Here is a 20,884-nt window from a genome sequence, read left to right on the forward strand (position 1 = left end):
GGCAGGAAATATCCCACCTCTGATGCAGTACAGGCAAGACCAACTGCTAGTCATAAGCATTCAACCACTAAAATGTAATAGTGCGTATTGTAAAAGGAGACTAACCAAATCTAAAAAGCGATAAAAACAGAGTAAAAGGGAGAAAAAATAGGATCTTGGCAAGGGAGGGGAGTCAGGAATCTACAAACACAGCTTACAGTGGGAGACACCCCAACCCTCACTGCCCTGCCCCTACTCCAGCTGGAGATTAGAAACCTTAGAACTAAAAATAAAAACCACTTTCATGGAGGAAAATGAGAATCAGTTCAACCATCCGGGAATCGTCTGCCAATATTAAAGGTAAAGTGCAGGGATGTCCACATTTAGTAAGCAGAGCTAAAAGAATGGTGCATTCCACCAAAATGTGGGCTACTGACTTGAAGGCCCCACAACCACAAAGTGAGGGTGGCTCATTACGCAAAAGAAAACCATTGGTCAGCTTGGTATGGCCAATTCGGAGATGACACAGGGTGGTCGAGTCCTTTCAGGAGAGGCGGAAGGAAGAACGCCATGGGAGAGGTGTCACCTTAACCACACGAAGACAGGGAGGTAGCCTCCCAAGAGTTGGCCCATGATTGTGAGAAGTGGGATTTGATCTGAAGCCGTAAATCCACCACAGGAGGGGTTCGAGGGAAGGGGGGTAAGTGACTGCTCCCCCAGCCAAACAATCAGCAAGCTCATTACCTGGGATACCCACATGGCCAGGGACCCTAAGAAGTTGACAGAACAAGCAGTATGGTGAAGACCAGTGAGACGGTCACGGATGGCCGAGACCAGAGGATGGCGAGAAAAACACCGGTCAGTAGACTGAAAGCCACTCATTGAGTCAATACATAACAAGACGTGGTTGTGTTGGGACTGTTTGATAGAGGTAAGGGCCACAGAAATTGCCATTAATTCCATAGTAAACACCCCACACGCACTTGGCAGGGGATGATTTTCCATGCTAACATGACATGAAGGCATATCCCACATGATCATCAGATTTAGAGCCATTGGTGTAAAAAAATGACAGCATCCCGAAACTCTCATAAAATTCGGTGGAAAAACAACGGAACACCATTGGGGGAATGAAATCTTTCGGACCTTGGCGGAGATCCATCCGAATCGAATCCGGGGCCGAGGAACTAACCGGAGGGGGGGGGGGGGGGGGGGGGGGACGTGGGAGACAGGACAAAGAAGGAAGCTGAAAACCACAGCGAAGAGATGCAATGCAGAGCACAACCAGTAAACCCGCCTGAGGGCGGGAATCCAGTGGATTACGTCCTTGGTCTGGGAACAGGATACAATAGGAAGGATGACTGGGAGACGAATGGACAGCAATTCCATAAGAAACCAGAAGCTGGGACCACTGAACAGAAAGTGGTGGGTGGGAGGGATCCCAGCTTCAACCAGGAGACTATCAACAGGGCTAGTAGGGAAGGCAACAGTGGCCAAACAGATACCACAATGATGGACCGGATCCAGGAGGCGCAGTGTGGAAGGAGCAGCTGAACCATAAACTTGACAACCATTGTCCAAGTGGGACAGCACTAAAGCCCAATAAAGGCGGAGAAGAGTGGAATGATCCGCACCCCAAGAGGTGTGGGCAAGGAAGCGAAGTTCATTGAATTTACAGAAACATCCTATCTTCAGAAGTCTGATATGAGGCAGCCAAGAGAGCTTGTTGTCAAAAAGAAGACCCAGGAAACAAAACTGTGGGACCACAGGTAATCGTTGTGCATAGAGGTAGAGCTCCGGATCGGGGTGGACCGTAGTACGGCCACAGAAGTGGACCACCCGTGATTTTAAAGGAGAGAATTGAAACCTGTGTGAAAGGGTCCACGCAAAGGCATGCTGTATAGCACCCTGCAGCTGCCGCTCTGCAAAGGCCATTGGAGAGGATCTAACGCAAAAGCAGAAATCATCCACATACAGAGCAGGGGTGACCAAAGGACTGATAGAGGCCACAAGTCCATCTATAGCAATGAGGAAAAGAAGTACACTCAACACTGTCCCCTATGGGATGCCATTCTCCTGGGTCTGTGGAGAACTAAAAACAGCACCAACCCGAACCCTGAATGGCCACTGCAACAGGAACTGGTGGATAAAAATTGGGAGTGGGCCCCTAAGACCCCACTCATGAAGCATAAGTAAGATATGATGGCGCCAAGCCTTGTCATAGGCCTTGCGAAGGTCGAAAAATACTGCAGCCAAATGGCAGCGCTGGGAAAAAGCCTGCCAAACTGCAGATTTCAAGCAAAGTAAATGATCGATCAGAGACTTTCCCTCCAGGAAGCCACACTGGTAAGGGGACAATAGATCCCGAGATTTGAGGACTCAAATGAGTTGACGGGCTACCATCCGTTCAAGTAATTTGCAAACAACCTTCGTCAGACTAATTGGCCAATAGCTTTTGACAAACAGCGGGTTCTTACCAGGCTTAGGGACAGGAACCACAATGCTATCCCCCCACTGAGAAGGGAAGTCACCCTGGAGCCAAATATGGTGAAGCACCAGGAGAAGATGTTGTCGATGTGGAGCACTGAGATGTTGAAGCAACTGGTTATGAATGGAGTCTGGGCCAGGGACCGTATCATGAGACGAAGAAAGCGCGGAAAGAAGTTCCCATTCAGTAAAAGGTTCATTGTAAGATTCTGATTGACAAAGGGTAAAACATATGGCCGAAGCTTCGGCCCGCTGTTTCTGGTGAAGAAAAGCAGCTGGATAGGAGGTTGATGTTGATGCTGCCACAAGATGGGTCGCAAGATGTTCCACGAGAATCAACAGATCCATGCAAAGACCATCCAGGAGTGCAAGGCCCAGAGGGTAGACTGCTGATGGAAACCCTTGAGAGAGTGAAGTGTAGCCCATACCGGTGACACAGACGCAGTAGAACTGAGGGAAGATAAAGCGTTCCCAACCCATTTGATTAAGTAACGGGCTTTGGCACGAAGGCGTTTAAAGGTAATAAGATTGGCAGGGGATGGGCGCCTCTTATGGTGTTGCAAAGCTCGATGGCGATTAAGGATGGTAATGGCAATGGCCGTACTCCACCACGGGACTTGCCGGCGGCGAAATGGTCCAGATGAGTGTGGGATACCAAGGCTAGCAGCGCGAACAATCACATCAGATACGTCATGTACGACATGATCAATACAGCCTGACAAAGAGTGAGAAAAAACGATCTGTGCAGTATATAGAGGCCAATGAGTGCATTGGAAAGACCAACGAGGTGGGTAACCTATCCATCGGGGAGAGGGAAGGGAGTGAGAGAATCAACGGGAAGTAGTCACTATCGCAAAGGCCGTTGTGTGGCAACCAATGTAATGAAGGGAGGAGGGAGCGAGAAGAAAGAGAAAGATCAATGGCAGAAAAGGTACCATGACCGACATGGAAATGGGTACAGTAGCCATCATTAAGGAGGCACAAGTCATGGTCTGCAAGAAACTGGTCTATGAGAAGACCCCAACTAGATGGAAATGCACTGCCCCACAAGGGATGATGAGCATTAAAATCCCTGAGGAGGAGGAAGGGAGGACGAAGTTGCTGAAGAAGGGCAGTTAAGGCAGCAGATGTAAGAGTCCCATCAGGTAGGAGATACAGATTGCAAACTGTGACCCCAGAGTCCAGGTGGACCCTAGCAGCAACCGCTTCCAATGTAGTTTGAAGAGGAATCCATGTGCTAGCACCGTCCACTCGCACCAAACGCCACCAGAGGCCCGCAGGGGGCTGACCCGATTTCGACAGAAAGCACGAAACCCATGGAGGGTTGGTGAGTGATCAGTAAAATGAGGTTCCTGTAGAACAACACAAACTGCAGAGTAAAATGAAATAAGGGATTTCAACTCTGGAAGGCGACGGTAATATCCATTAAAATTCCATTGGATAGTTACAGAACATTTATTCAAATGGGGGGGGGGGGGGGGGGGGCGTGAACAGGCTAAAGCCAGTCATGCCGCCAGGTCACCCTCTGTCACTGACAAGGAGGGGGCGACATCCATGAACAGCAGGTCAGAGTCAGGTTGCGAAGGTGGGGAGCCAGCTGCAGCAAGATCTGGAACAGAAAGATAGCGCGTGACCTGGGGGGCCACAGACCGTTGTTCTCATGGTGGTCGTGTGGCAGCAGACTTTTGGCCTGAAAGGTGCCGGGAAGGGGGGACCCGGGAGGGGAGCACTTGACTGGCAGACACCGAAGAATTGGAACACTTCTCCAGCCGTGGAGGGGGAGCGGCGCCTGGAGGGGAAGGGGTGGGAACCGCAAGGGTGGGCGTGGGGGTGGGGGGGGGGGGAGAGGGGTTCAGGACTGGGGTAAGGAAGGGGGAGGAAGGGGTGAAGATGTAACTAAAGCATAGCTAGATGTCATTAACGCAGGATGAAGACGTGCATACTTCTTACGAGCCTCAGTGTAGGTTAGACTATCAAGCAACTTATACTAATGAATCTTCTTTTCCTTCTTATAAGCTGGACAATCTGGTGGATGTGGAGAATGATTGCCATGACAATTAACACACACTGGAGGGGGAACACAGAAACACCCCTCATGGAGTGGATGTCCACAGTCACCACAGAGACGGCCTGCGAACAGTGGGAAGACGGGTCCAAAGCACAAGCACTTAAAACATCTCACCCGGGGTGGAATGTACTGCTTCACATCACATCGAGAAACCATAAACTTGGCCTTCTCAGCGAGGGTATCCCCTTCAAAGGCCAGGATAAAGGCACCAGTATCGATGTGATTGTCCTTCGGGCTCATCTGAACACACCGAACAAAGTGAACACCCCGCCGTCCTAGAATGTCAATAAGTTCATCAGTCTGAAGGATGAGGTCCCTGTGAAAAATTACACCTTGAACCATATTCAAAGACTGGTGGGGGGTAATGGACACAGGAATGGTGCTAAGATGGTCACAGGCATGAAGGGCTGCAGACTGGGCAGCTGAAGCAGATTTGATCAACAACAAAACCGACCCCATCTTGCTCAGAGAGTCCACTTCGCCAAACTTGTCTTCAATGTGTTGCACAAAAAATAAAGGTTTGGTATTGGTGGATGTATCCCCCATCAGTCCTGGTGCAAACCACATAGTGGGGGAAAGGTTTTGCCCCTAGCTGACGAGCCTGGCACTCCTCCCAGGGGGTAGCAATGGAAGGGAAGGCCGAATGGGCAGAAGAAGCAGCACTAAAGGAATCATTTCCATTCGAATAGGCGGCCATAAAAGAACGGCCACAGTTCTGGACCCGTATGAATTTCATTTGCATAGCGTCCACCCTGATACAACCTACTCCGATCAGGGGCTCTCCCCACGGGTGCCAGCCAGCCACAGCAAGGGCTGTCTGGCACAGCAGCCACTGGCGGGAGTTCCGATGCTCCAGGATGACAACCAACCACTGCTACGCTAACGTGAGTTGGTCACAGCTCAGGTATCAGAAGTGTGATCCCTGTGTTTTCAGGGGGCTAAACCAAAATGGTACATAGCGACCCCAGCACACGGGCTGGCTACATACCCTAGCATCAGACAACAACGTGAAGGAAAAAGATGGAAGGAACTAGGAGGGCACAAGCTGAAGACGCTAGGTAAGTTGCTCTTCCCCAAATGGCTCACACTACACAACAAAAAGTTAGTAACCGAGGTCAAACCCCAAAGGGGGACCAGAGAATACCGAAAGGATGAGTTAATTACTAATTACTCAACAAAACCAAATCGCGAAGCCAACATAACGAGGAGGATAGCAGGGCCAACATAAACAAGGACACCAAGAGAGGGAGAGGAGAGGGTGGAGGGGCAGGAGCAAGGATAGAAAAGGAGGGGAAGGCGCAAGGAAATGCAGCCCGGGAAAGAAAGAAGGCTGCAATAGCTCAGGGCCCCGAGCTCACCACGCATGTACTCACATAAGGACCGTGAACCCCCTGGGGGATACATTTTTATCACCATAATAGGCAAAATTTGATGCAATGCTTCATGTAAACATTTTTGGCATGCTAATCTTTGTTGCCTAAAAAACATGAATTAAATGGTTCAGTTATGTTGAGTAATAATAACCAGTCACTATTTCACCCAATCCTGAGTAGTCAATTATAATGGCAACAGAAGTAACAGACAAAATCTTATTACTTTTTTAGTCAAGAAATTAGTCTATGCTTTTTTACATGTACAGTGTTTCTAAATGAATGTACCTGTTTTAAGGCTTAGTAGCAATTACTACATTCAACTTACAATTATTTATAATACATCAACTGAAACAGCAGCTGAAAGTTTTGTTTGTAAGCCTGTTATAAGCTCTAAAGCTACCGACTACAGTTTACATGACAACTTTGTATAATATATGTTATTGCATGACGAAGAATTTCTGGAAATGTTAACACAAACAATATGCACATCTGGGGATCAGCAAATTGACACGAGATGGTACAGATGCAATGAGACTCCCCTAAATCGAATGTTTTTTGTGCCACATCCCAGTGGAAAGGCTATAGGTCTTCCTTTTTAGCTGAAGTAACTAACTGGTGTTTCTTATCTTAATGTGCTAGAATTATGGCTCTTTCTGCAAATGCATGAAGAGAAACCACAGAACCTTATTAAGATGTTGCACAGCCTCACTGGTCTAACTCACTATGTGACTGGTTAAATGATGATGTATCCAACGGCTGGATTGGCTGTGCAAGGGGCAGGATGACGCAGCTTGTTTCGCATGGCCTCCAGGGTCACTGATCTGATGCCACAGGATTTTTACCTTTGGGGGTGCATAAAGGGTAATGTCTAGCTACAAGATGATCTACCTGACCTAAGAAATAGTACTGAAACAAGTGTTGCAACACTGACTCCAGATGCACCAGTTCAGGTTGCCTATCAACTCAATGTATGCCATATGACAAAAAATGCTCACATTGGACACTAGTAAGAAAAACTGAGAGTTATTCTTTCATAGAACGTATTATTTATAGCTGTAAATTGAATGTAATAAATACTACAAAGCTTAAAACTCGTATACTCAATTTTAAATTCCCTGCATTTTAACCTCTGGCAATCCAGTACTTTTCTAATAATTTTTACCTAAGAGTTAGTGCTTGTCACAGAGATCTTTCCAGAACTGAGTTTTTGTGGCATTTCAGTCAGAGCCTCAAATGCTCTAGCTAAATAGGGAGCAAGGAAATTTCAAACATCCAGTCTCTGTGGGATCAGGTTTACTGCCCCTTCCCCAAATCCCACATATAGACTGAGGCATCTATCTCACTTTACATACTTCTTGATATTGTACAGACATTGATAATCTATTTTCACTTTGACCATTTTCAAACACACATCCTAGGCTATTTTTCATCTGTTAACATGTCACTGACTGTGTAATTAGATTCCTCATATTCAAAATTTCTTTCAAGGTCTTGTATCACAATATAATAAAATTTATTGACTATTTCTTCAGAAAAAACAAGACATCCAACAACCTCGTCAGATCTGCAGTTAGTTGTAGCATCCACGTTTAAATTCATTAATCCAGTAATAAGTCTTCAGTGCTGAAACAGATTCCACATGAGTTTCCTGAATTCAGTCAGTCTGGGTTGAAGCTCACTTAAAAAAATAAATGTTCAAATAATATGCTAACAAACCATTGTGCATTATGCCTGGAAGTTTGAAAAACCTTGTTGCAAGATTCAAATTTACAGCCATTCTTTTTAATACAATATACCACTATCTCACAAAATTAAACAGTATTATCAACCAAGTACCATTCAGTGTTATGTTACTGTTGTTACTAGTCACAAGTATAATTGTAAAAAGAGATGGAATTTTGTTATATTTACTTTTCTGATTGGTGTCTGTATCTTGGGTGTCACATTTGACGCAGTCTTCTGAATGATGTTTGCAGGGCTCTTCTTATCAGGATTTTTCTCAGTTAGGACCCTTGGTGCTGTAGATTGCACAAGAGGTACATTGGTTGCTGATCTACTTTTCTGAAGCGGTTTCCTTACAGGCTTTTGGTTTGGTGACTCTTTTACACCATAAGAGCGTGACCTTTCACGTCCACCAGAATCAACCCGAGGAAGACACTTTTGACCTTTGTCACTTAAAGGTGTACTGATTTTAATACTTTTACTGGCTGAAGGTGACTGGGTACTTGATACTGAAACCATTCGGCGAATCGGTTGAACTTTTTTATCTTCTTTTACAATTACGGAAGCAATGGGTTTGTTAACTCTGAAAATAAATACAAAAAGGATTGATTTAGTTCCATAATCTTTGAAAACTTTTACTTCAGGATTATGAGAGAGAGAGAGAGAGAGAGAGAGAGAGAGAGAGAGAGAGAGAGAGAGAGAGAGTACATACTTCTTTTGGGAGTATGGAGAACTCTTGATGCTTTCTGTTCTTAGTGGCTTTTTCCCATCATTAGAGGTTGTCGTCTGCAAGAAATTAACAGAATTTAAAAACTCATGGTCTCATTAACAATTAAGTAGCTATCACTCTAGATGTGAAACTAGGCAGTAATTCTTACTGATAAGGAGATTCAGGTGCACTTATCTGGTCACATGTTTCATGATGAGTACAACAAGTGGATCACCCAACAACATGAACTTAACTTTCCTGACCTCCCCCCCCCCCCCCCCCCACACACACACACACACACACACACACACACACACAATTGTCAAGTTTATAAGCCAGGTAAAGCTATATTGCAATTACATAGCACAATCACCAGGAGCAGCTAATGAATGACACCATGTGTCCGTATGAGTGGCTGAATGTGTGTGGCACAAATGAAATAAGGTGCAACAAGAACATTCCTTTGCACTGTTGTACAATCTGAAACTATGCAGACATCTTCAAAGTGGAAGGGAAAGATAACAAATGAAAATCAATCATGCATTTTGCAAGAAGAAATCCAAATGATGGATATACTGGTAAGACAAAACTGCTGAATAATGTCAGCACAACTGATATTAACAGCATGACTGTACAAATTCAACTTTGGCCATTATATTCTACTTCATATACCAAAATATTTGTGCACGTTAAGCTCTTCTAAGCCTTATAACTATGCTCAAGTAACACCATGCACACAATCATCTTTCAGGATTGAGATCACAGTATTTTTCAGCTATGATTTGGGCAACCATATTGTGGTATTCCATGGACCTCAAGGTTAACCTTTAAGGTCACATTATGGCCAAGAACTGCATGACCAATTGGCTGATTAGGTCCATCTCAAGGTACAATATTTATTCCCCAATAGCATGCACCATCCACGATTAGTAGTTTTGTGAGCATAAGGATGGATTTTCCCATCTCCCCTGGCCAGCACAGTCATCACATCCCAATATTTTTGAACCTTTGTGGACTACATTGGAGAGAGGGTGTGATCACAATCCATCTCCATCATCATTATCTGAACTTACCATTATTTTGCAGGAAGAATGCTATAATATTCCTTTGAGAACCACACAGGACCTGTATTTATCCATTTTGGGATGACTGGAAGATGTTTTGAAAGCAAACAGTGTTCCTACACAGCATTAGGCATCATAATTTGTTGTGTATTGGGTATTTCCCTATTTTTCTCTGCCCCTGTACACTTGTTTGTGTTTGCTTCCATTCACTTTACTGTAAGACGGATATTACAGAGGGGGGGGGGGGGGGGAGAGGTTGAAAATCCATTTAAGTCTGTTTCATAACATAAATTTATCATTAATTTAACCACTTTTTCAATGAGATGCTCCACCCCCTCCCTCCAGTTTCACAAGAGATCATTACACACAACTGGAAATGTAAGGAGCATAATATTTATGCATGATGGGGCCTCGATCTTCTGTAGTACTTCTTGCTTGTATTCAGAGATTCTGTTAGTGGCATTGTGGACATACTGACCTTACATGTTATAATATATTTCTGTACTGGTGGCCAAAAGATGTGGTTTATCACTCCTAACGAAAAAGTTTTTAGGAAATGGAAGTGTGAATTCATTAAGTCTCCACAAATTTGCTGCCAGAGACTAAGTAGAAATCTACCTAGAACATCCTCAAACATTCATTACTGGCACCTGGGCATCATGGCCTGTAGTTTTTAACTCAAAAATTTAAACAGATACTGGAATGAGACTTTAAGTGACTAATCAGTATACTGTGACCTCTATGTGAAAGAAATTTAAAAACTCTGTAACACAGTGGAGTGAACACTGATATTTTTATCTTTTTATCTTATGTGCTGAATTACAGGTAATTTTTATTTTAGATACACTGTACTTCTATACTATTCAAAGATCAAAACAAATTTTATGCTTTTAAGAATTAACTTTTTAATTTAATTTTTTTAATTATTAACAGTGAACCAGAAATATGTGTCCATCTGTTGTTCTGTGTATTTTTAAGAAATGTTTTTTTTAAGTCAAATTTTTCACCTAATAATTTAAGAATATATGACATGCTCCACCTGAAAATATTTAATACACTGTTGAATAATGTGGTTTATTCTGTAAGCAAGTGCTATATTATTCTTCATGCAAAATTTTGTTTTCGTAGCTTTAATATTGGACGAGATAACTGAAACTAAAGATCTGCATCTCATTTTGTTCTCAATGATAACATGACAAAACATTCAAGCTCCATAATCTTGTTGCTTCCAAGTGTCCTTTTCATCTTCTTTAGTTTTCTTTGTTATTCTAGTCTTCTTTGTCATGCTTTCAGCAGTTTTTACAGCTGCAGAAACATGTTGCCTGGCCACTCTTAGCAGCATTTTTCCAGAAGTTTAGACTCTGAAAGATCTCAATATATTGGCTTTAGTTCTACCATAACAGTTTTTGGCAAGTGGTGTGCATGTGCATATTTTTGTCCATTTGCTTCACACCAGTTATACTTGTACCATGAAGGCATCCTTTTTTGGCAGAGGTCATACTGTGTGTGTTCATCATGGATATTCTATGAAACAGAGTTGCCCAGATTGCTTTTCTCATCTCACTGACACTTTTGCTGTTTCTTCTTATGGCTACAACATATTCTATTTCTTAGTTGGAGCCTGCCTTGTACACCAATTGCGTAAGTTTGCCTACAGGGACAGGGAGGGGGGGCGGGGGGGGGGGCAAGACTTAGGAAACTCTTCAAGGACATGACAGGGACTGAAAGCAAAGCACACCCCTTTCTCTTCTGCGCATTCCTATACATTCCTTTTTTTTTTCAGTTTTAGTTTCACCATATGGTTTAGCAGCCACAAACCCCTGAAGCCTTTTAAGGGTCACCATCACCAAGCTACTGAGTGCATCACACATCACATCTAGCAGTTGATCTGCTAAAAATAGAGACTGCTCCCCTTCTTTCCAGACCACCACTGAAACCTTCAAAGTTTTTATCATATTTGTGTTAATTTACCCAATGGACCAGCCCTGTCAGTGTTTTGTCAGACATTCACAGTCCATCCCCTTGCCTCTATCTACAGAGGTAACTGTAAGAACCCCATGAAATGATGTACAGCCTCTTCTTCCAGGAACCATCCAACACAGCAACAATATCAGTAGATTGACATATATCTACAGTTTCTTTCACTACTCTTTGCATAGGCCCTTCACTCACTTCTGTTAAGGCACTATGCAAATGTTTATAATAGCTCTCAAATTTGACACATGGCAGGAGGTGGTTCCATCATAGCATAGAATATCTAAGCTGCTTTTCTTCCCTTCCCAATACACCTCATGGCTGAAGCAAGACAAATACTCATTTCACTATGTTTTATGCATGTTACAGGAGATGTCACTGTACATTTCTTTTCTTTACATACTTGACATTCCACTACAATTTTTCTGGATAGGCCTCTTCTCTTATTTAGGTCCTCACTAAAAGTAATGGATTTTTCACTATTACAGTATTTACATTTAGCAACAGGCCAAAACAATTCTGAAAGCTTGCACTTACTAATTAAAATGTAACCATTATTTTCACTATTTACGACACCAACATCTTGTTCATTTTCGACAAGATGTTTGAACTTGCATTCTGAAGCTCTCCCAGCAAACTTTTAGGCCTAACCTTTCTTCACTACGGGCTAACAATTTCTTTATTTTTATGATTTCCAACAACATCCTTGTGTTGATCAATGAAAAATTTACGACCGCAATTACACTTCTTCACTTTTGGCATTTTACAATGTAAAATGGTCGAAACATTCTGTCACAACAAGTTTACAACACAAATGCATGCAAAAAACGTAAGTAAACTCAAGTAATCTACTTGTATTGACAGAAAGATTGACAACTGCAATAAATCTTTGCTCATAACACAATCAACATGTTCTTCAAGTCTACTACACAAATGAGTTGCTACGAAAAAAGCAGTGCCAAAATTTAATAGAGAGACACAGTAGGCAAGGTTTTGTGTTTGACAGTAATGTGACAGCTGGCATTCATGCGCTGCATCTGCTTTAGAAAAACATTTAAAAACAAAAATGTTGAGGTACCATACATAAAGTATATATTTTCAAAATTGAGAGGAATCACAGAATTTTATTAAATAAAAAAAATTCAATTTTTGGCCCTCATGACATCCAGGTCACCTTGAACATGCTAAACAATGATGAAGATTCAGTGAAATTTTAAAAATACAGTACTATAGGAAGGAACCATATTTTGCTCCATGAAGACAAGAATATGGGTTGACAGAGATGGCGAGGATGCTGGACAGAAGCAGAGTGAAGGAGTGCACACAAACAACAGAATGTGGGGTTGAGAAGTCACAGACATGTTACGGGAAATAATGAGCAGCACAATGTGGCAGAGACATGATAGGAGAGCAGAGTAATAACTAACAGAAATCTCTTTGTGGTATCTTATGCAGCAGTATATTCACACTGGTGATTTAAAATCACACGTTTGTATGATGCTCCCACTCGTTTTAATCAATTTACAATAAGTAACATTAATACATGATGCATACAACATCCCATTTTCTAATGGTTCCAAAAGTGGCACAGAAACTGTCATTTCCACAAATAGCTGAGCTGGGAGTTGTCAGTGACACTGCTAATTGGACGGTTTATTGATACAGTCTTGCAACCTGCAGGGCAATTAACATTCTTACCCCTTATCTCCCCCATTTTTGTACTGTACAGGCAGTCAAAATTCAATACACATATAGTAACATCTTCTATATCCTGCTTACAAACAGGCCTGAATTTTTCAACTTTGTTAACCTATAACAGGAAATTAATGGTTGTGAATCCCCTGTAGTATCAACTACAGGTGTCAATGGAATGAAAAAGAAGTTAGAATGATATTTCTGCACAGTAAAAGTGAAAAGAAATAAACAGAACACTTGTCTTGAGACTGAAAATGCTGTGTATATATGGGCAAAATTCAAGAGTGTGGCACAATACACCTCAGACAGGTAATGGATCAAGCAAAGGTGTGAGGGATGTGAGAGAGACCCACTGAGGTTCACCAGCCATGCCAGAAAGCTGATCTAAAAGAAGATTCAAACAAAAATTGAATGGAGCCATGTGTGAAACTTTCAATGAATCTGAAAGTGAAATTTGTACCTATCAATCTGGCAGAAAATCCTAAGAGGTACTGGTATTACATTAAATCAGTAAACAGATGAAAGCTACCTATCTGTCTAGACTCTACAGTGATCATAAGGGCACTGAAAAGCAGGACAACAGGGACAAGGTTGAAACAGTACATTTATTTCTCCAAACACATTTCTCTAAGAAACACTGTACTGTAGCTTTCCCTTTTGGTCACCGTACAAACATCAAAATATCACAAATCAAAATAAGTGATCATGGGATGGATAATTAACTAAATTCACTTAAAAGAGGAAAGGCAATCAGACTTGGTGGGATACCCGTAAGATACAACACAGAGTACACAAAAATCCCTGCTTCTCTTCGAGAACTCTAATGGGACTCCCTGGAGGGAAGGTAACATTCTTTTCAAGGAACACTACTGAAAAAATTTAAAGAACTGGCATTTGAAGCTGACTGTAGAACAATTCTACTGCCACCAACACAAATTTCGCATAAGGACCATGAAGATAAGATGCAGGAAATAATGGCTCATACGGAAGCATATAGACAGTCGTGTTTCCTTCGCTCTATTTGCAGCTGGATCAGGCACTGAAATTACTAGTAGTGGCTCAGGATATCTTCCACCATGCAGCGTATGGTGGCTTGTGGAGTAGGTATGTAGATCACTGCCAGTCAATAGAGGAGGGAAGTAATTTCACAAGGGAAATGTCCAATTTGACATCTCAAAACCTATCTTGAAATTTCTTTGTACAGGAAGAATACCCCAAAAGTATGCACTCTCAAAATTTTAGCTAAGATACACAAAACAAAACGCAGAGAGAGAGAGAGAGAGAGAGGAGAAATGTATGTCACTACTGGAACTGTGACAACTGCAAATGCGCAACGAGGTAGTCACATTGCCATGGGCAATGGTACACCTGTAAACAGAAAGCATGACAGACACCAGTCTTGGTTCATAAAGTGAACTTAAGTTTGCATTAATAGTTTCTCTGAAACTAATGTACACAGTTACTATTCTACGGAATTTGCAACTCATTTAATATCCATAAAAATCATCAGTTGCTTTTTGCAGTACTGGTAAGTTATCAAAGGAGATAAAACTGCATTAATATTCATTTTCATAATATCAGGGGCAATAATGTTTCCAGTCATAGACCATACAGTCCAGAATTGGTATGCCAATCAGGCAAAATCATCATGAGCATTGAGGCAATGAACCCACCAAAGCACAGGGTTTGATGCACTCATTTGGTAAAAACATCCTGTCCTGCTGCATGAAGAAGTCTGCAACTGCCTGCTGCACATTCTTGTCTGACAAGAATCGTCAACCCTTCAAGGCCTTTTTCAAAGTACTGAAGATGTGATAATCGCTTGGGAAAGAAGATCGGGACTATAGGGTGGGTGCTCAAGTGTTGTTGCCCATATCCGCATCAACTGGAGTATTGTGTCAAATCCAAACCAGCATGGAAAATCCAGAGTTCCTCACTAATGTAGAATTATGGTTCTCAAACATGCAAAGATGAAATATGAACAACGTGGTTTCCATTCAAAATCAGCTACTTCTACTAAGGACCTACACGTGTGTTATGTGTCAGCTTAATTTCTTGGCCATTAATTTAAATGATGTCAAACATTTTATCAGAAGTTATGGAAACTTTAGAAGAAGTAGGAAGGAACTCTGACAATTCCATGAATTGTGGTTCAGATGATGACACCCGGTGCCAATAAGAATCACGGGACCAATAATGTGATTCTAAAGTTTCTCCGGCGTATTTCTTGCTCGAACTGTCCATGGGTGTACTGCCGGTCCACAATGTCCGATGGGCACAATATTTCAGTGATTAGACATGTCCCTATCGTCAGGTGCCCTGATGAACTGAGCTGAGGACGGGCAGCTGTCTTAAATCCCCTCCCCCTGCCAAGGCGTTCCCTCCACAGTCCGTGCCCGCAGCCACGCATCGGCGGTCGCCGAGACGCTGGTGTCGGCGTCTGTGGTGGCGTCGGTGCAATTGCCTAGTCCGCCCTGGCCGCCTGTTCGTTTTCTTTGCTGAGCGTCTTTTTAATTAGACTCAATGCTGGTTCCCATGCCTTGCTGAGGTTATAGCCACAATCTCAGTTGATGAGTCCGTGCGTGGTATGAATTTCGATAGCCCCTCTAATGACGCTGTCCCAATATTTAGATGTCTATGCCAAGACCCTGGTATGTTGGTAGTCAATTTCGTGATTTTCGGACAAACAGTGCTCTGCGATTGCCGACATGTTGGGGTACCTAAGTCGAGTGTGTCTCTGATGTTCTCAGCAATGATCTTTGATGGTGCGCACTGTCCTGAACAATATAAGTCTTCACACAGTGACACGGGATCTGGTATATGCCAGCGTTCCACAAACTGAGATTGTCTTTGACACTTCACAATAATGTTCGTGTTTTATTGGGTGGGCAAAAGACATTTCCTACTCGGTGTTTCCTCAATATTTATACTTTTTTCCCCTGACAGTGCACCAGTATACGGTATATAGGCAGTGGCTATCTCTTCCTCCATGACTACTTCCGTCTCCACATGCTGTGCTGTAGAGGTGGGTGGACAGCACATCTGATCTACCATTCCGAGTATACCTGTTTTTTCTGGAATACAGTTTTGAGGTGTTCCAGCACTTGGGGCTGACTCTGTTCATCAGAGATGGTGCACAAACTGTGCACCAGTGTTTTTAACACCCCACTCCTCTGTGCAGGGTCGGTGGCAGCTATCTGCATGCAAATACAGGTCGGTGTATCTTTTCTTCCCATATACCCTGTGGCCAGGGTGCCATCAGCTCTTCTTTTGCCCATGATGTCCAGGAATGGTAATCTTCCTTCTGCTCTGGTCCTTATAGTGAATTGATGTTTGGATGTATGGAGTTCATGTGTGTAAGGAAGTCTAGGAGCTTGTCCCTTCCATGGGGCCAGATCACAAACATGTCATCCACGTAACGGAAAAAACAAGTAGGTTTCCAATTTGGATGACGCCAAAGCTTCCTCCTCGAAGTACGAGGTTGCAACAATACAGTAATGAGACTGATTTTCTTTGCAAGATGTGACAACCCTGCAGGCTTGCGCAGGCACAATATCTTTGACCTTGATCTATAAGCTGCTTCTGGTCCAAGCGGCACATCGATGCAACTGCTCAGTCGAGAGTTGTGCTGTAGTAAGTTACCATGTGTGTGTCTGTCATCACAGAACTGGAACCGCATAATATTGAGCAACAGTATGCCACTTCTTTTTGCATTAAATTGGGTGAAAACTTGACAGCAACTTATGGTAAGCTTCAGAAGACTTTTGGAGAGGAGGTTATGTCAAGAGCTCAAGTTTTTCATTGGCATAAAATGTTTAGTGAAGGCAGAACGAATGTTGAAGATGAAAACTGCAGTGGACAACCATCAACCTCATGGAAAGATGTCAACTTGGCCAGGGTGTGTGAACTCGTATGATCTGATCGAAGATTATCCGTGAAAATGATTGCAGAAGAACTGAACATCTATCGAGAAATGGTTCATCTAATAACTGGATCTTGGTATGAGAAAGACTTGTGCAAAAATAGTCCCAAAAATCTCACACCACAACAGCGAGAAACACGCAAAATGTGGCAGCCGATCTATTAGAGGAAATGGAAATCAATCTAGAATTATTGAGCTGTGTTATCACTGGTGATGAAAGTTGGTTTTTTTTTCAGTACGATCCAGAAACAAAACGTCAAAGTTCGCAATGGTGTTCAAAAGGATCACCCAGACAAAAAAAGCTCGCATGTCAAAGTCAAAAGTGAAATGCATGCTTGTCTGCTTCTTTGCTTCCTAGTGGATTGTTCATGAAGAGTGGGTGCTCCTGGAAAAAACAGTTGACCAATATTACTACAAAGAAATTTTGACTTAGTAAACGAGTTCTTCGTGTCCGTGCCAACATTGCTGCTAATTGGATTCTGCATCACAATAATGCACCATCCCATACTGCTCTGTCAGGTAAAGCAATTTTTAACCCCAAAACAAATTTCAGTACTACCACAGCCACCTTATTCACCATATATCGCTCCATGTGACTTTTTTTCTATTTCCAAGAGTCAAAACGGCAGTCAAGGAACACCATTTTTCAAACAACATAAGATGTCCAAAAGCTGTGATGAGGGCCTTGGAGGATATTACAGAAGATGAGTTCCAGAAATGTTACCATCAATGGCAGAAGCACTGGAAAAAGTGTGTGCAATCAGAAGGGAACTACTTTGAAGGAGACAACACAAAACTTGACTAAAACGGGTAAGCAACTTTTTTTTCCTACCAGTCTCATTACTTTATTGTCGCACCTCGTACTCCATGTAGAAATTCACAACCACAGGTGAGAGTGGGCTCCCCACTGCAACTACTCCCGTTTGTTCATAGTATACGTGGAGGTCAGAACGTGCCTGAAAAGGTCAGTCAGTCATCAAATTTCTGTGCAATACGCTCAACTGACTCTAAAAGAGGCACCCTGGTGAATAATGAAACAACATCAAAACTCACCAGGATACCTGAGTCTTTCAGATTGAAGCTGTCAAGGTATTTTACGAAATCCACAGAATTACGGACGTGATGAGGGCATTTGCTCCCTGCCGCTGTTGAATAAGCAGCTGCAGCAGCAAGTCGTATACTCCTAGCTCACTCTTTTCTTACATAGTTTAATTCTTAATTTCTTTGTGTGTTTTTGGTACTTGCATTGTTTAATTCACAAATTTCGGGCGTATTATAGTATTTGAGAGTTTTAGCATCGCGTTTTAGTACCTGAATAGTGAAAATTCGCGTAGTCGTTTGTCTTCTGTTTTTGTTTTGAATGGCCAGTGTCGGTTGGTCAGTCAGTGTGCTCCCTGCCGCCGTTGGATAAGCAGCTGCAGTAGCAAGTCGTATACTCCTAGCTCACTCATTTGTTACATAGTTTAATTCTTAATTTATTTGCGTGTTTTTGGTACTTTCATTGTCTAATTCATAAATTTCGGGCGTATTATAGTATTTGAGAGTTGTAGCATCACTTTTTAGTACCTGAATAGTGTAAAATCGCATAGTCTCCTTCTGCCGCCTAGCAGTGTGTCAGCAGTGCGCAAGTAGCAGCATTACTGCATTTACTAGGCAATCCTGTATTTTAATAACCATTTAAATTTTGTGTCAGTTTGTTTGCGCTCTCTGTAGATTAGTTTAGACGTTCTTTGCACAACAGTTTTTAGCATGGATAGGGAGTGCAACTGCTGTGTTCGGATGCAGGCTGAGTTGGCATCCCTTCGCTCCCAGCTTCAGGCAGTGTTGGCTTCGGTCACACAGCTTGAGGCTGTTGCCAATGGGCATCACTGTGGGGGTCTGGATGGGGGTTTGTCGGGGACAGCCAGCTCGTCCCACGCATCCCCCAATCGGACTACGACTCTGGTTGCCCGGGATACTGCCCGCATTGAGGCTGATCCCTCACCTGTGGTAGAGTGGGAGGTCGTCTCAAGGTGTGGCAGGGGGCGAAAGACATTCCGGAGGGCTGAACGGAAGGCCTCTCCAGTTTGTCTGACGAACCGGTTTCAGGCTCTGTCTCAGGCTGATACTGATCTTCGGCCTGACATGGCTGCTTGTCCTGTTCCAGAGGTTGCCCCTCAGTCTGCAAGGTCCGGGCGGTCGCAGAGGGTGGGCTTACTGGTAGTTGGGAGCTCCAATGTCAGGCATGTAATGGGGGCCCTTAGGGATATGGCAGCAAGAGAGGGGAAGACAACCAATGTGCACTCCGTGTGCATACCGGGGGGAGTCATTCCAGATGTGGAAAGGGTCCTTCCGGATGCCATGAAGGGTACAGGGTGCACCCATCTGCAGGTGGTCGCTCATGTCGGCACCAATGATGTGTCGCTATGGATCGGAGGAAATCCTCTCTGGCTTCCAGCGGCTATCTGATTTGGTGAAGACTGCCAGTCTCGCTAGCAGGATGAAAGCAGAGCTCACCATCTGCAGCATCGTCGACAGGACTGACTGTGGACCTTAGGTACAGAGCCGAGTGGAGGGTCTGAATCAGAGGCTGAGACGGTTCTGCGACCGTGTGGGCTGCAGATTCCTCAACTTGCACCATAGGGTGGTGGGGTTTCGAGTTCCGCTGGATAGGTCAGGAGTCCACTACACGCAACAAGCGGCTACACGGGTAGCAGGGGTTGTGTGGCGTGGGCTGGACGGTTTTTTAGGTTAGATGGCCTTGGGCAAGTACAGAAAGGGCAACAGCCTCAACGGGTGCGGGGCAAAGTCAGGACATGCGAGGACCAAGCAGCAATCGGTATTGTAATTGTCAACTGTCGAAGCTGCGTTGGTAAAGTACCGGAACTTCAAGTGCTGATAGAAAGCACCAAAGCTGAAATCGTTATAGGTACAGAAAGCTGGCTGAAGCCAGAGATAAATTCTGCCGAAATTTTTACAAAGGTACAGATGGTGTTTAGAAAGGATAGATTGCATGCAACCGGTGGTGGAGTGTTTGTCGCTGTTAGTAGTAGTTTATCCTGTAGTGAAGTAGAAGTGGATAGTTCCTGTGAATTATTATGGGTGGAAGTTACACTCAACAACCGAGCTAGGTTAATAATTGGCTCCTTTTACCGACCTCCAGACGCAGCAGCACTAGTGGCAGAACAACTGAGAGAAAATTTGGAATACATTTCACATAAATTTTCTCAGCATGTTATAGTCTTAGGTGGAGATTTCAATTTACCAGATATAGACTGGGACACTCAGATGTTTAGGATGGGTGGAAGGGACAGAGCATCGAGTGACATTATACTGAGTGCACTGTCCGAAAATTACCTCGAGCAATTAAACAGAGAACCAACTCGTGGAGATAACATCTTGGACCTACTGATAACAAACAGACCCGAACTTTTCGACTCTGTATGTGCAGAACAGGGAATCGGTGATCATAAGGCCGTTGCAGCATCCCTGAATATGGAAGTAAATAGGAATATAAAAAAAGGGAGGAAGGTTTATCTGTTTAGCAAGAGTAATAGAAGGCTGATTTCAGACTACCTAACAGATCAAAACGAAAATTTCTGTTCCGACACTGACAATGTTGAGTGTTTATGGAAAAAGTTCAAGGCAATCGTAAAATGCGTTTTAGACAGGTACGTGCCGAGTAAAACTGTGAGGGACGGGAAAAACCCACCGTGGTACAACAACAAAGTTAGGAAACTACTGCGAAAGCAAAGAGAGCTTCACTCCAAGTTTAAATGCAGCCAAAACCTCTCAGACAAACAGAAGCTAAAAGATGTCAAAGTTAACGTAATGAGGGCTATGCGTGAAGCGTTCAGTGAATTCGAAAGTAAAATTCTACATACCGACTTGACAGAAAATCCTAGGAAGTTC

General features: G+C 43.3%; 1 protein-coding gene across 3 annotated transcripts in view; it reads right to left on the reverse strand.

Annotated features, from left to right (window-relative positions):
* Window positions 1-20,884, reverse strand: part of LOC124721650 — a 169,427-nt gene that overhangs the window by 21,570 nt on the left and 126,973 nt on the right. For all 3 annotated transcript variants that reach the window (XM_047246714.1, XM_047246715.1, XM_047246716.1), the window contains 2 exons: window positions 8,342-8,415; window positions 7,819-8,212 (listed from right to left, as the gene is read on the reverse strand). In XM_047246714.1, coding sequence (XP_047102670.1) covers window positions 7,819-8,212; window positions 8,342-8,415 — 468 coding nt within the window. The remainder of the gene's footprint in view (window positions 1-7,818; window positions 8,213-8,341; window positions 8,416-20,884) is intronic.

This window comes from Schistocerca piceifrons, chromosome X (assembly GCF_021461385.2).
Source record: "Schistocerca piceifrons isolate TAMUIC-IGC-003096 chromosome X, iqSchPice1.1, whole genome shotgun sequence".
Taxonomy (NCBI): domain Eukaryota; kingdom Metazoa; phylum Arthropoda; class Insecta; order Orthoptera; family Acrididae; genus Schistocerca; species Schistocerca piceifrons.